This window comes from Elgaria multicarinata, chromosome 4, assembly GCF_023053635.1.
Source record: "Elgaria multicarinata webbii isolate HBS135686 ecotype San Diego chromosome 4, rElgMul1.1.pri, whole genome shotgun sequence".
In the NCBI taxonomy this organism is placed as follows: Eukaryota; Metazoa; Chordata; class Lepidosauria; order Squamata; family Anguidae; genus Elgaria; species Elgaria multicarinata.
Genome location: NC_086174.1, coordinates 117,510,723 through 117,527,169, shown reverse-complemented (window position 1 = coordinate 117,527,169; position 16,447 = coordinate 117,510,723). Strand labels below are relative to the sequence as shown.

General features: G+C 42.0%; 1 protein-coding gene across 1 annotated transcript in view; it reads left to right on the top strand.

The window, feature by feature from the left end:
* The window catches only part of TINAG (tubulointerstitial nephritis antigen), a 29,161-nt gene extending 26,693 nt beyond the window's left edge, over nt 1–2,468 (top strand). The window contains exon 11 of the mRNA XM_063125475.1: nt 2,215–2,468. Within this exon, the coding sequence (XP_062981545.1) occupies nt 2,215–2,331 (117 nt within the window). The 3' untranslated portion in view covers nt 2,332–2,468. The remainder of the gene's footprint in view (nt 1–2,214) is intronic.
* Nucleotides 2,469–16,447: the final 13,979 nt, after the last annotated feature.

The window sequence follows — 16,447 nt, the reverse complement described above, 5'->3', positions numbered from 1 at the left end:
GCCTGGGAGGGAGGGACGTACTGGGCCCCCAGGAATGGCATGCAGTCATGTCTTTGTCGCTGCGATCACTGCTGCCTATGTACCCTGGGGACACTTGTGGAATGTGCAGTGCCCCATCCAGGGACGTGCACATCCTGAAGCACGTGGGCAGCTGGGTGATTACAGTGGCGCCCAGATGATTGCAGCAGCAGTGGTGATCACAGCAATGAAGACATGGCTGTGTGCCATTTCTGGGGCCCCAGTAGGTCACTCTCTCCCAGGCAGTGGATCTTGGGATTTGTAGGAATTTACTATAATCCCAAACCTTGCACAGCCATACCATGTAACATAAGGTTTGTTCTAAAGGCCCAAATGATAGATTGTGTTGATCCATTATGGATCTCCCAGGGTGCTTCCAGATGAGGCTTTCATGGTGCCACCTCCATGCCCCATTCATGACGTTTTATAAGGGGTCCCAGATGATGATGTCCTCCACATGTAAGCCTCCTGTGTTTTGCCACTGCTTTGTCCACTGTTTTTCTTATCACAGAAAACCCATTAAGGAAGAAAAGGAAAAAGACAGAAGTCCTGCATAATGCCTTCCGTTGCTTAGCAGTAAGACCCCTCCATCTGGAAAGTACCCCCAATAAAGGAATACTGATAGAGGGATGTTTACCCTTTCCCCCAACTGAAATAATAGTCTTGCCTGGGGGGAAAGACAAGTACTTGCCCCAAGCTGATAAAATAGCAGGTTTGCGGGGAGATGTTGTTGTTTACATGGATGTCCTGCCTTTCCTCCAAAGAGCTCAAGGCAGCCTACATAGTTCAGAAAAGAGTCCATGGTGAAAAGGTTAAAACCTTCCACCTTGAACCTAGCCTTTGGCTACTATTAAACTTTAAAAAGAGGTGTCAGGAGAAGGTCACAGAACTCCCATATCACACATAGTTTGGCCTTAAGAGACCTGGGGAGTTCAGCTCTCATATGCAGGTTTTATTAGACTCCAGTTAGACTTTTCCCTCTAGAGTTAAAGGCAAGGTGATTTGTACCCTAAAACCTCCATAAAGTTGTTTTCAGTCATAACTATAGAAAACAAATATCCCAGAGCTTTGCTGACATTCAGGACCAAACTTGCCTTAAATGACACAGAGCAGGCATGGATCCATCTCTCTTCACTCTCCCATTCTTGGAATGTCTAAAATAATAAGCGGTGTGTGATGTGAGTTCATCTCACTGTGCACCTCCCTACCATCACCTCCTGTTGGCTGACTTAGGGTGAGAAGATCCACATAGCAATGCCACATCTCATGTTACAGGAAGGAGAGAGACAGAAAAGTAGCAGCTCCTTGTCTATACACGCTCAAAACCCCGTGGTGGCTGCAAATCTGCGCTGCTTCAGTTATATGACACAGCCGCAGATTCGCAGCCACAGAGGGACTTTTCCATGAAATTGCGCACTAAAAAAAGTCAGGGACTTCCCTTGACTCTTTTGGTGGGAGCAAGGTCACCATGAAGCGAGGTCTTCTGTTGGCTGACCTTGCTCCATGGCCTATCTGGGGGGTGGTCCTGACAGAAGGTGAAAGCTGATTGGTCACTGGAAACCAGGAAGACGGCTGTGGTGTCGACTGCAGTACCTGGATGACTGCCAGGATTTGGGGTGGGGAAGCGCTGCCAACACAGCACCACGAAGACAGCTGCCATGTTTTTTATAGCATCTAGTCCGGTCTCAGAACATCTGGATGGTATCATGGAGGGTGATACTTTAATAAGACAATGGCTGGGAAGGGAAGGTTTTATCTCCCTTTCTTGTGCACTGCATTGACTATTGTCCCACCCTGCACACCTGGTATTTAATTAGAAAAATCAAAACATGATTGATATCATCATATACCTCAAGAGGTGTCCTCCAAAGGTTTTGGATTACAACTCTCATCAGCCCCATCCAGCATGGCCAATGATCAGGTTTTGAAGGAATTGTAGTCCAAAATATCTGGAAGGCACAAGGTTGCCAATGTCTGGCATATAGTTAGGTCGTTCAAGTAGCTCTTTATAAGAAACAGGGCCAAGTGAAAGTCTATTTGGAAGAGGACAATGCTACTCCACCACACCTATTCCTTAGGCTGGGGATTTAGCTCTTCTTTCTTTCTTTCTTTCTTTCTTTCTTTCTTTCTTTCATTGCATTACTTGATTACAATTTGGGCATTCACAATAATAAAATATCTCTCTTTCACCTTTAGATTGCTGCAAATTCCTGGGGAAATTCCTGGGGAGAAAATGGCTATTTCAGGATTTTACGTGGACAAAATGAATGTGACATCGAAAAACTGATGATAGCTGCCAAGTGTCACCTTTAGGAAGCCTTCGTTTTTGCCATTTTTAAACAATACCATATAATATTTGAGGAGCATTTCCTTTCCTGCTTTTCTGCTACATAACCTCTAGGTGGCACTGTGGTATAGTGCAAATATGCATGAGGAAATCACACTTCCTCTTGCTTTGCTTCACAATTAAATGCTGCACTTTCCCTGCTCTAAAAAAAACTTGCCAAAGTGCAGGTTAGGAGATCCGTATTGTCATCTAAAGAACCCATAAGCAACCATGAGAATAGCCCAGTATTACTACTTTACACTCTTTGAGGACTCCCAGTTGAGACTTTTATTGTGCATTCATCCTATCTCATTCGTAGAATTTTAGAGGGAGGCGGTCCAGTTGTTATCATCCATTTGTAACCCTCCTGTTTCCACCATCCATTTGTAATCTTTGTGTTTCCACCCCTACCACCTCACTGTTCCTTTTTTCTTATCACAAAAAATCAGCTAAGAAGGGAAAGGCAGAATAGCTGTACAACGCCTTTTGATTGGTAGTACTAAGAGCTGTTCTCAGCAACCCAGAGAGCTTTGGCTATTGGGCAATATAGAAATGTAATAAATAAGTAAAAAATGTATCTCTTTTCAATGGACCAATGAGAAACAATAACAAATCTGTTTCTTCTCACTCATGGACACAAATCTATATTGACGTGAGTCAAATTGCTATGTAGAAATTCTTTGAATATTTTTCCAGCTTCATTGGCTAATCTTTTTTAAATAGCATTCCTTGCAGCATGAACTGAAGCCTGTTAGTTGTCAGTTTGATGTAACCTTAGGAATAATTGCATATGTCAGTTTGATTTCCCCCCTTTTTTTCTTTTTTACCTCTTTGAGCTTTTAAACTGCTTTAAACCAGATGGGCTCATGTTCCTCAGATGTTTCCAAATCCAAATTGCACTATGAAACTTTCTGTGATGATATGCCTGAGCATAAACCACTGCTTATAAAATCCCCTTAAAGTCTTACTGATATATTTGAAGGCTTGATATCAAAAAGCATAAGAACGAATGGTTTCTCATAAAAAAAATAAAAAATAAATGGAAGACCACATTAGAAAAGTTAGAAATAGACAATATCTCAGTGTTTCAAGAAAATGGGAAAGTATATCACTAGGTGTTAGCTGGTGAATGGACTGGTGAAATGATACAAATTCCTGCAAGCTTAAGTCAAGTGGTTTGAATGAATTAAAACTTCAAATGTCAAGTCTACAAAAACACACACCATAGCTTTGTTTCCCCCTTTTTGTCCCCTTGTTTCTTCATAGCTAAAGTACCAAGATTTTGATATTTGCTTGCACAAATAGCTTGCCATGCAGTGAGCACCCACCATTCACCCAAGGTAGTTAGATAAGCCTTCTCTGGCCTGTTGCACTCCAGATGTTTTGGACTTCAGTTCCCATCAGCTCCAGCCAACTTGGCCAATGGGGAGGGCTGATGGGGACTGTAGTCAAGCACCTGGAGGGCACCAAGTTGTGGAAGGCTAAGTTAGAGGATCAGAACAGAATGGGGAGCATTGTGTTAAAGTGCGCAACTGTCTTCAGACAGGCCTTATGGAGAAAATAATCCCACACCCACCATGGATTGCATGTGCAACCAATTTTAGAAATTCCCCCTTCTCTACCTTTTTTTAAAAATAATTTTATTTGCATTTATAACAAAAGAAGAAAAAGGAAAAACAAAACCAGCAACAGGGTGGAGGCAGAGTGGGGATTAACATGACAAAAAACAACAATATATATCCATTCGCAATGATTGGATTAAAACTGTATCCACTCACAATGACCATTAATAAAAAGAAAAGAAAAAAAGGCACCCCCAGCTGTTAAACAGCCCATGGGTTCTGCGTGGCTTGCTAACCATCCCAAACCAACCCTCAACAGGTTTGCATGTAATGACGGTCTACAGCATGCCCCTGCCACGGCTCAAATACTCAAAATGGTGGACACTGCCACAGTGAGAAACCCTGTGGGAAATTCACCCACAGTGGCCAGAGGAAAAAAAATTCAACAGTTCTGTTTTAGATATATACATTGATATAAGCAGTCCATATATTTAAATAAGCATCCAGATGAAATTGTCAATTGTAGGATATATGTTGAAATCCAGGAAGAGTAGTAAGATCTTCAAGCTATTGAAGAATATATAGTAATTGAAAGATAGGTGATGATCTTAATTAATAACGAAATACCATGCCCAATGTTTACAATCGCTGGGAATGTTAACATTTTTATTAATTTATTCAATTTATATGCTGTACTTCAATATAAATATTCTCAGAGCATCTGACACAGTGAAATAATAAATACAAGGCAGTAGAACAACTATGTCAATGAAAAAACCCAAATATTTTAGAAGCAGCAAATAAAAAGCACTAAAATGAAATTTTATAAAGCATCACAGTTGAACAATTACAAGCCTGGAAAAGGGAAAAAAAACCCAAAAACCTAGCACCAAAGGTTACAGAATCGGCACTTGACAAGCCTCCCCAGGGAAAAGCATTTCAGAACCACAGCATCACCACTAGGGGCACAAGCCCATGCCTGTTTAGGCAAAAATTAGTCCTACAATTCCCAGCATGCTGGGACCTTTTTTTTCCAGTCTAAACACGCATAGGACTGGACTCTCCGGTTGCCATTCAACTCAACTCAGAAGGCCAGTAACTGCAAGACCAGCCAGAGCATTAGACAGACTGAAACAGCTGGTTTTTGATGGCATGAAAGATCAACAAATTGTTAGCTATTTAACTGATGATCATTGTGTTATCATCATTTTTACTGCCAGTCAAAAGGGGAGAGGTGCTTATGGGATTTATTTATTTTCTTCAGGTGCCAAAATAACTTGGCTGGGCTTGAGTACTGTACACCTTGACATGGGTTGGAGGAGGGTTTGTCAACATCTTCTGCCCCATGTAGACCAACACCTTAGGCTGCCCCTGCTGATAGCTGGCTTCATACTAACTTTATTAAGAACATACAAAGAGCCCTGCTGGATCAGACCAAGGGTCCATCTAATCCAGCACTCTGTTCTCACAGTGGCCAATCAGCTATCGACCAGGGACCTACAAGCAGGACATTGTGCAACAGCACCCTCCCACCCATGTTCCCCAACAACTAGCCTATACAGGCATACCACCTCTGATATCGGAGGTTGCACTTAGCCATTAGGACTAGTAGCCATTGATAGCTTTCTCCAGGAATTTATCCAACCCTTTTAAAGCCATCCAAATTGATGGCTATCACCACATATTGCAGTAGTCAATTCCAACTATGTGCTGTGTGAAGTAGTACTTCCTTTTATCTGCCCTGAATCTCCCACCAATCAGCTTCATGGGATGACCCTGGCTTCTAGTATTATGGGAGAGGGAGAAAAATGTCTCCCCGTCCACATTCTCCACACCATGCGTAATTTTGTACACCTCTAAAACCCTTACATTTTGTACACCTTAGAAAATCAACCAACCCAAACTAGATGTGATGGGAAACAAACTTTGCTTAATCACATCCTTGCTGCATATTCATGTATCAAGCAGTGAGTGTGTGGCTAATTAATTTTCATATCGAAAGAGCGAGAGGAGCTGAGCCTTCCCTTGACTTAGCTCCCTGCACTTTGTCAAATCAGGTACTTTTTCCCCACCAGCCCTGGTGGCTTCTGATACTAGAGGTGGGAGAAAAGTGTTTGATGTAATGGGGAAGCGAGGCAGGGGGGCAGTGAGGCTTCAGCAGCCTTCCAGATGAAAACAGCAATTTCCACACTCTTTTGCTTTATGCGTATTCATCCCTGACCCAGGAATAACAAGCATGACTGTCTCCACCACAAGCAATTAGGCTTTGAGCTTCAATTGCTCCATTACGAATGAATGGGAGGAAGATCACTGCCATTCATCTAAGCATAACCGAAGTATACTGGTTCAAGGATCAAGTGCAAATCTGTTCTTTTGGGAAGAACCACTTTTTCCTTGTAAATAGATGGCTGTTGAATCAAAGGAGTGAACTGAGCCCTCCAATAGAAAGTCCTACATTGCAGACAACTTTTCCAAAAGCATCATCATCGTCATCGTCATCATCATCATCATCATCTGTAAGAAGGCATCTTCCTTATGCCAGTGTTGATGTGCTGTTGATTGCTATATAAAAGAGAAGAATGTGTCGGTGTGTATGAAAGCTTATGAAACCTGCAAAGCAATTTGTGCATTTTTTGTGGGGGAGGGAAGATTGGTACTGTTGGGAACAGTAATTACAGAGCTGATATGAATGGCTGTTCTGTGAAATTTACATACAGCATCTGGCATCACTCCTTCACTTCTGAATATCATGCACAAGGCCATGCTGTGGGAGGAGGCGTACATGAAAGCCACCACTCCAGTTAGGAAGGAAATTGAGAAAAAAGCATCTAGATTCTAAAACCAATTATGCTTTGTAGATGCTTCAAGAATCTAGAAGCATCATTGGATTTATGGGTTTTGATTTTATTATGTATGCTGCTTTGACAGCTTTGGCTATAGGATAACTCATACATTTTGTTATACCTAAAGCACTTAGTCTAGGAATGAATAATAGTTTGTAGTACTGGAGAAAGTGGACTGCAGCATGCACAGGTGGTCATTTTGAATAGTCAAGCCACGACCGCCATAGGTTAAGTGAGGGTTGTTTAACCCTTGCACAACTCACCCCACCGGATTCAGACAAGAAGGCAAATTGTGAGAAGCCAAGGTGGGTGAATTTCCCTGCAGGGATTTGTGTTGCCACCATTCTGAATATTCACACTGTGGTGAATATTCAGAATGGTGAATATGGCACACCATAGCCTGTCATTACATGCAAATCTGGCAAGGGGTGGATGATAAACCATCCAGTATCCATGGCCCATTTTCGGGTTCTGGATGGCTTGTTAACCACCCCAACAACCCATCCTTGCCAAATTTGGAAGTAATGACAAACCACGGTGTGCCCCTGCCATGGCTCAAATATCCAAAATACAACTGCCGCAATGAGAAACTGTGTCTGCTGCCCACAACACCCACCCTAATGTTAGAGAACAGGAACTTGACAGTCGTACACAAGTTTCAAAAATAATAATTGAAATTTAAAAATATAAAAGCCAGCCAGTTGGCTGGCTGGCAACAAGCTCTGTTAGCAGCAGCAGCTTGCAGCAGAGTAAGGATAGAGTCAGAAAAGATATTTGAGGGAAGGGGAGAATGTACCACACAGAGTAGAGCAAAAGCTTCAAAGTACAGTAAAAGCTACAAAAGTAGGAGTGAGTGAATGTCTCACTTGTTCTTTATTTCACTGATTTTAACATTAAGATGTTATGTAGAACAGGTTTATCTTAATTGTGTGCTGTAAAAACAGAAATGTGACCCAGACTTTACATTATTTACCCACACCCTACGTTCCTGTTTTCAAACCCTTCACTGTGACTATGAGGGGCTGAAACATACTACCGAATTGCTTTTTTAAATTAAAACTGGCATGTTTCTACTTCTAGTAACGGCATGCCTGCTGTGCCAAATACGTGACATTTTGATTGTATATGTCTCCACTTGCTGCCCTTGTACATATGCTGACATTAGCAGGGCCCATGATGAATTTCATTTTCATCATTATGTGACTGAGCTCATAAATTGTGCAAATAGCAAAACAACAACAACACCCCACCCATATTTGAAAAGAAAGCAAAACGGAAAAGTCAATTAAGGGTGAAATCCTATGCATATTTAGACTTAAAAGAGTCCTACAATTCCAAGAATTCCCTAGCCAGCCACAAATTAGTCCACAGCTGCACAATTTGCAATGTTTTCCACCTGAGTGCAGCCCATTATGGGCTCAATAAATGTTCTGCTTTTTTCTTCCTACCTGTGATGTCAAAAACAAAGGGTAGGTAACTCAAGTTACATTCAAGCTTGTGCTCTAGCATATAGCTCTAATGGCATATGATTAAGGGTGCAATCTTATAAAAAAATAAGTGCTATAATTCCCAGCATCTCCCAGCAAGACATGCTGGCTGGGGGATGCTGGGAGTTGTAGGACTTCGTTGTGTCGGAACATGCATAATATTGTGCCCTAAGGATAGTTTAATTCCATGCAATAATTATTATTATTAATTAAATTTATATCCCATCTTTCTATGAAGATTAATGCTAAAGTTGGCTAATAATAAAATACAAATAAATAAATGAAGTAATAACTGAAAAATCAAAACATCAAATAAAATCAGATCCCAAGAAAAATATCTAATAAAAACACAAGTTTTCAATACAAGCCATTTATTGTGTGCTGATAAATCTGTACTCACAGTTGTTTACAGGTTCTTTAGACAATGTCATGACCTTTCTATTTCACTTCTATTTTTAAAGAGCATTTTCTAGGGGTGTGCACGGACCCCCCGCTCCGCTTCACTTGCAGATCCGCCATTTTCGGAGCGGGCCGCTTCGCCCTGCCCCCGCTCCGCCCACTTCCGCTCCGCTCCGCTCGGAGCTCCGGATCCGGATCGGAGCTCCGTTTTTTCCCCCATAGGGTTGCATTGAAAGCTAAAAAATTATACAACATTTTTTCTGTTCAAGTTAGAAACCTCAAACTCAGCACCATGAAAGCTTATCCACGTGTCCACACGCACGCCAAGTTTCAAGCAAATCCCATCATCCCCTGATTTTTGGCGAATTTTTGAAAATCGGGCACCCCATTCAGACCCCTTGGGATAGCTCCGTCAATTTGCACGTTAGAAACCTCAAACTCGGCACCAGGACAGCTTATCCATGTGTCCACATGGACACCCAGACTCAAGGCAGTCCCATCATCCCCTGATTTTTGGCGGGGCTCTAACCTCTAACCCTAATTCACACCCCTTTCGATAGCTCCGTCAATTTGTACGTTAGAAACCTCAAACTCGGCACTATGATAGCTTATCCATGTGTCCATGTATAAGAATATAATAATATGTTTAAGAATATTACTAAATGTAGGGAAATGGGACAAGAAGTGTGTGTATGCTTTCCCAAAAATGCTCAATCTGTGGCTGTTGCACTACACAAAAGCAGGCTTTAAGAGAGGGGAGGGGGGAAACGAACCAAACAAACAAACACACACTCCAAAATTTTAAAATAAAGTTTATATTAAATCAAAGTAAGGGAAAAACACAGAGCAAACTAAGCAAAAAGTCAGAAAGAAGCAAACAAACACACGCGCCAAGCTAAAATCCTAATCTATCTCCAAAGTACACAGCAGCAGCTAACAAACGCTAAACCCACAAGACGCTGAGAGCTCAAAGATCTCAGGATGACTCTGCCTTAGTCCCCCCCCTCGAACGCTGGGATTGGAGGATGCTTCATGAGGAGATCAATTCTCATCAGGATTGGGAGTTGAATGTGCCTGTCATCGCTTCAAAAAAACAAACAAACAACCAAACCGTTTGTTGACCCGATTTTTAAAAAATTCTAGCATGCGACCCGCACGACGTAGAGAGGTGAGAGTAGTCTCAAAATGACCCCCATCCACGACTCTCTGTGCACAAGAATTTTCAGAATGATAGCTTAAAAAAAAACCCAGTTATCCCCGATTCTTTCCCGCAATGCAATCCTATGGGCGAAAAGCCGAAAACCGCCGTTTGAGCCGCGCTGTCCCTGTTTGTTGACCCGATTTTTTAAAAAATATAGCACGCGACCCGCACGACGCAGAGAGGTGAGAGTAGTCTCAAAATGACCCCCATCCACGACTCTCTGTGCACAAGAATTTCCAGAACGATAGCTTCAAAAACAACACAGTTATCCGCGATTATTTCCCGCAATGCAATCCTATGGCGAAATGTTTTCAAGATGGCGATCAGAGTGCTCCGCCTGAAAGAGGAGCTCTGAAAAATGGCCGCTTCTCTTCACCTTGCTTCTAGGGGTCCGCGGTCCGCTTCTACTCCACCTCTGGGTAAGGCGAAGCAGGCCAATCCGCTACTGCTTCTCCACTCCTAATCGGAGCGGAGCACATGCCTAGCATTTTCCACGATTTTTTTTTTTTTTTTTAGAGCAGGGGAAATGGTATTATTTCTGAAAGTGAAAGAACTTTTTTTTTTTTTTTACACTTGTGCAATTGCAATATTATGCTATATCTCAGTTCCACCTAGAGGTTATACAGCAGAAAAACAGGAAAGGAAATGGTCTTTGGCTGGTGTTCAGATCCCAATTATGTGATAAACAAAAAATGGATAAAATGGATTATCAGCCTTGTGCAGAAAAGCTCAACAATAAAAAGGGTGGGAGAAACATCCACACACACACACCCAGCATCCATCAGAGTAAAACCTTCTTCAGCGGCTCACCAGTTTGTAGTGTATGTTACTTGGGAAGAATAATATGTGATCAAACAGCTTATCAACACCTTTGTGTTTTAATTAATCTTATTTGTCTTGTTTGCTAAGACTATCTAGGTAAAGGCAGACTTTGCATATTGGGTTTGTATGCTATAAATTGAAATATGCTTGCATCTATCATCTGTATCAAATTATACTATTGTAATACCATGGGTAGCATTTACCCAAATATTCTGCTCAATGTAATTTTTACAAAGACTTTTGAACATAAGTCTTATTTAAGCAATAAAATTAGCACCTGGGATAATACCAACAGTAGAATTAAGCTGCCTTTGATCTGTATCATTCACTACTCTAAGCAAAAGCGCAACTTTAAGTCTTCTATATTAATTTAATCTGGCTTCCTGGGAAACCTTTCATTATTTTCTTTCATTGTACAAGCCAATCTGTAATTTTGTACTACATGCCTCCAGAGTAATTTTAAAAGAATAACATCATGCTGGCCAGTTTCCAACTCCCTAAGGCTACTTTTGGACTGTTTGAGCATGTAGCAAGGTCATCAAATCTGACATTCTGAAACAAACCAATTACAAATAGCTATGTAACTCTTGAAGTCACCTTTTGGCAGTTCGACTGCATTGTATGCACACTTTGCAAATAGGCTACAAATGTTCCTGGGAAGAACACTACATCATCATGTAGCATCATTTCCTGGAGCATTGTATGGAAAAGAAGATGGTTGTCCCCAAATTCCTCCCCTTCACTATAAATAAAGGTCCAATAAAGGGCAGGGAGGTCACCTTTGCTTAACCCTAACAAAAGAGTTGTTCTGGCCCTGGGAGAGAACACACACTCAGAACAAAAGCAGACATGACTTTAAAGACAAAGTATATCTAGCAGGTACACATTTTTCAGATTGGAACCCCAGCAGAGTGGGTGTAGAAGGGCATTAACCCTTCCCCCATGCCTATGGCCCCAATCCAGATGTGGGGCATGCTGAATAGTAATTCATTTGGTTTAGTGTGATTCGGATTAATTTGGATACAAATGCACATTCTGAGTTAACTAGAGCTGGATTCCAGCAATGGTATTTGACATATTATCTTTATTTGATTTGATTTGTACCCCACCTTTCTGCCAAGAAAATGGGACTCAAGGCAGCTGAATTTGAATTTTTGTAAACCACCCAGAGAGCTTCAGCTATTGGACAGTATAAAAAAAGCAATAAATAAATAAATCACGTATGGATATCAGAACTGAATTTGTTGCTAGAATAGGTTTAGGAATTCAGATCCCTCCCTTCACAACACAGAAAGACAATGGCCTTCTATCTGTTTCTCCCAGATAAGGAGAAGCAAGCTATAGACCTGGCCAGAGATCAGTGATACCTAAACCTGGAGATGCAGTTTCCAGTCTTTCCCACTTACGCACAGCTGGAGTGAATAAAAAGATGGTCAAATTGGTTTCACAACCATCTGACAGGCTGTCTTAGGGTGACCATATGAAAAGGACAGGGCTCCTGTATCTTTAACAGTCATACAGAAAAGGGAATTACAGCAGGTGTCATTTGTATGCATGTAGCACCTGGTGAGATTCCCTCTTCATCACAGCAGTTAAAGCTGCAGGAGCCCTGCCCTCTTTTGTATCTGGTCACTCTAGTATAGCTCCTGCAGCTTTAACTGTGCTGATTTTCTCTCAATAAGGATTACATGAAGTTTTACAATAACTGTACATCCAAGGTTTGTGTACCTTTATCAGTTTGAGGTCCACATTCCCTTCCAGGGAACTTTTTGAGGTCTGCATGGAGGGTGTTCTCCCCCCCCCCCCCCACAACTCTCTCTCTCTGACATGCACACACACAAACTTACACATAAAAGCATTCAGGGCCAGCACAAAACTTCCTACCATCTGAGGAGGTGGCAGGAGGAGGGGGATGCTGCTGCTGCTGCTGCTGCTGCTGCCGCCACAGATGGGAGAATGTGAACCACTATCTGAGGTGGGGCCTTGTGTTCCACTGCAGGAGGGGAGCACAAGCTGCCCTGTCAGCCACCATTGCCACCTGCTTTCCTTTCAATACCTCATTCTGAGGGGATCCAATTTTCAGTCCGAGGATGGGGACTGCACAGGCAATCTCAAGGTCTCCTGCCCTGCCAGTGTCTTGCTGCTCACTCTGAGGAAAGAGGCATTTGGAATTCCCTGCCTCTGGAGGACAGGCAGGTGCCAACTTTGTATTCGTTTCGTCACCTCTGGAAAAATCATTGTTCCAGGAAGCCTTTCCTTAATGAAAAGCCATGGTTTACAGTTCGCCTTTTGTTTTGCTTTTAAAAATCTATTTTTAGGTGTTTTATTCTGTTTTATTGTATTTTTTCTTGTACACCGCTCAATTTTGAATGAGGAGCAGTATATAAATATTGTAAACAAAATAAATAAATTTGGGCAGGCTCTTGGCTGGGTTGGCTCTGTGGAGAATGGTACCAGGTTTCTCTTGCTGTGCGGCTGCCTGCTTGTGCCTTAAAGCTCCATCACACAAGCATTATAGTCTGCTGTCATGGTGAATTGCATGCAAAGGACTCAGATGATACCGACCATGTCCAGCTGTGATTGCGGTTGTTCCTCCCCTCTTAGCTACATATTTTGGCATGCAGAAAGTCTAGTTCTTCCGGTAATACAAAAGCACCCTGCTCAAACTTCAATGTGTATTTTCATCCATCATTTTCAATCTGATGCTCTGTGGGCGTGTTTTCAAGGGGCGGTATTGCTGATGAAAGTGTGTTCAAGGGGTGGTATTGATGACAAAAGAGAGGGGCATGCTTTTTCTCCAGCAGGTGTTTTTAAATTCAAATTCAAATCCTTTCCTGCTGCTTCCTGGCTACTGAGTAAAATGAAAGAATGGTCTATTCTATTGTACTTTCGATCCTCCACCTTTGCGTCATGACTTGCTTTGGGGGTGGGGAAGGGAATCATAGAATAGCAGAGTTGGAAGGGGCCTACAAGGCTATCGAGTCCAACCCCCTGCTCAATGCAGGAATCCACCCTAAAGCATCCCTGACAGATGCTTGTCCAGCTGCCTCTTGAATGCCTCTAGTGTGGGAGAGCCCACAACCTCCCTAGGTAACTGATTCCATTGTCGTACTGCTCTAACAGTCAGGAAGTTTTTCCTGATGTCCAGCTGGAATCTGGCTTCCTTTAACTTGAGCCCGTTATTCCATGTCCTGCACTCTGGGAGGATGGAGAAGAGATCCTGGCCCTCCTCTGTGTGACAACCTTTTAAGTATTTGAAGAGTGCTATCATGTCTCCCCTCAATCTTCTCTTCTCCAGGAGGGGGATGCATTGGTAGCATCACAGAGGGAAGGCTGCCTAGCTTCTCTCCCCTCCCATTTCCCTCTTAACTGGAAATGGGTGACAAGGGGAACACAATGCAACCTCCAGTGGCAGGTGATAGGAAGTTTAGTTGATTAATCAATTAGTCTATGGATTAAATTTGCATGTGGGTTATAATAAGCAGTCCCTCTGGAGGAAGAAGAAGTCCCATTGAACTCTATGTTCTTATTCCTGAGTAGGCATTTTCACTTTAAAAGAAATGTGGAAAATGCACCCTCCTTGCCAGCAGCACTCTCATTTTTAAAAATAGAGATCAAAATTTGCACAATGATAGATCTTAAGGAGGGCTTTCAGCATGCCCAATTTGAATCCAATTGGATCATCCCTTGATTTAAGGGGATTTTTAAATGGAAATTAAGCAAATGCTTAAAACTGCATAAGTTTTAAAGATAAAGAGATCAAAATTGGCACAATGATAGGTCTTAAGGAGGGCTTTCAGCATACCAAATTTGAATCAGATTGGATCATCCCTTGATTTTTTTATGATTTTTAAAATTTCCTCCCTTAAACCCTTTGGAGCTTATAGTTCACCAGTGCGAAGGAGCACTCTTCCATTCCTCTGATCATGCAAAGCTGTGCATCTTCAAATTCATAAACTACAAATTACAAAAGTAAATCCAATTGATTTCAACAGCTAATGTTACATACTGGCTTACCTTTGAGTAAACCCCATTGAACAGAGAGAGTCTTAATTCTGAGTAAAAACATATAGAACTGATTTTTAATAGTGTGGTCACTCAGAAGCTTTCTTTTTTAAGTCTTTAAACAGCAAACTGGAAAGAAGTGCTCTGCAACTCCATGCTTACTTCTGAGGTCTTATTTCTGTTCACTCAGAAGTAAGTCTCTCTGTTCAATGGCGTTTACTCAAAGGTAAGAAGCCTTCATCTGATTTTACTATGTTCATGCTCCAAGGCCTCCAAGAAGGGTGAAGGGAACAGCTGTAGCCTAGGCAACAGGGAATAACAACCTAGGGAGGGAGGGCACAGTGTCCAACTACCACCAACCAATGAACTGTAGGAGGAGGTACAATGGAGATCAATGGGTGGAGGCGATGGCAAAAACCACAAGAGGAGAGTGAACCTCAGCAGGATAACAGCAACACACTACGGACATACAAGCACACAGGTGTAAGTTTGCAAACTTTCATACACCAAGGAAACGAAGTGGGATAATTCAAGGGGAAACCAGGGCAAATGCGTAGGCATGATGGAGCTTTTACAGTGAGGCATAGTTTGATTGTTTGCCTTGACACCTGCTTGCATATAAATAGTAATTTGTGCTCCCTTCAATTTCCAGAGAGAAAAATTGCACTTGAAACCAAAGCTGAAGGGGTTGGGTAGGGGTGCCAAACATCATTTTAGCAGCTCTACGTATGACACTTCTGGAAGCTTGTCAAATTGTTAGTTAGAACACAAAGTGCTTGATAAGACGCTTTGTGTTCATTTGTACCCTTTGTGTTTGTTAGAGTTGATACTACCTTTTCTGACATGTTTTATGAAAAGCTATTTATGGAATGTTTTCATGGCAGTTTCAATATACTGGTGGAATGGGAGGATAGGGACCAAGAACAGAGGCACTTGGCATCTTTAGATCTTTTGAGACTTGACATTTTAAGATTAATTTACTAGATTAATAGCTGAATGCTGAAAACAGGGATATTGATGAAATTCAGATTTCAGCATGCTTTAGCATATTCATCATAATAACCTGTTTTTGTTTGCAAAATGAAATCAATTCACTAGTGACCTGCCATTCTCCTTTTTTTTCTTTTAAATGTTTAGATTGTATTCAGACTGCTGTACATACACAGTTTGCTGCAGTTTTCAGTCAGCTTGTTTCTTTCCTTATGGATTACTAATGTGCAAGTGCACAGCACAAAAGGTAATGTTGATGTGATGCTTGGCCACGGTGGTATGGGCATTGGTAACCTCAATATTGGATTACTGCCATGTGCTCTACGTGGGGATGCTCTTAAAGCTGCTCCGGAAGATGGAGCTAGTGCAGAATGCAGCAGCTCAGCTGTTGTTGGGAGCCGTCCCTTTTCAGCATGTAACTCCCTTGCTGAAGGAACTGCACTTGCTGCCTATTCACTACCAGGCCACATTTAAGATTCTTGTACTAGTGTACAAAGCCCTAAACAACTTTGGATACCTGAGAGAGCGCCTTCTCCCCTATCAACCTACCTGGTCATTGAGATCATCAAAGGGCATGCTCCTGGTGGTCCCACATATATCTACTTTCCATTTGGAGTCCACCAGTGGAAGAGCCTTCAGTGTGGTGGCCCCTATCCTATGGAACTCCCTGCCTCTGGAAGTTAGGCAGGCACCAAATTTGTATTCCTTCTGGTGCCTGCTGAAAATGCCACTGTTCAGGAAGCCTTCCATTAATGACCAGCCAGCTTTATTGCACTTTTGTTTCTTTCAAAAAT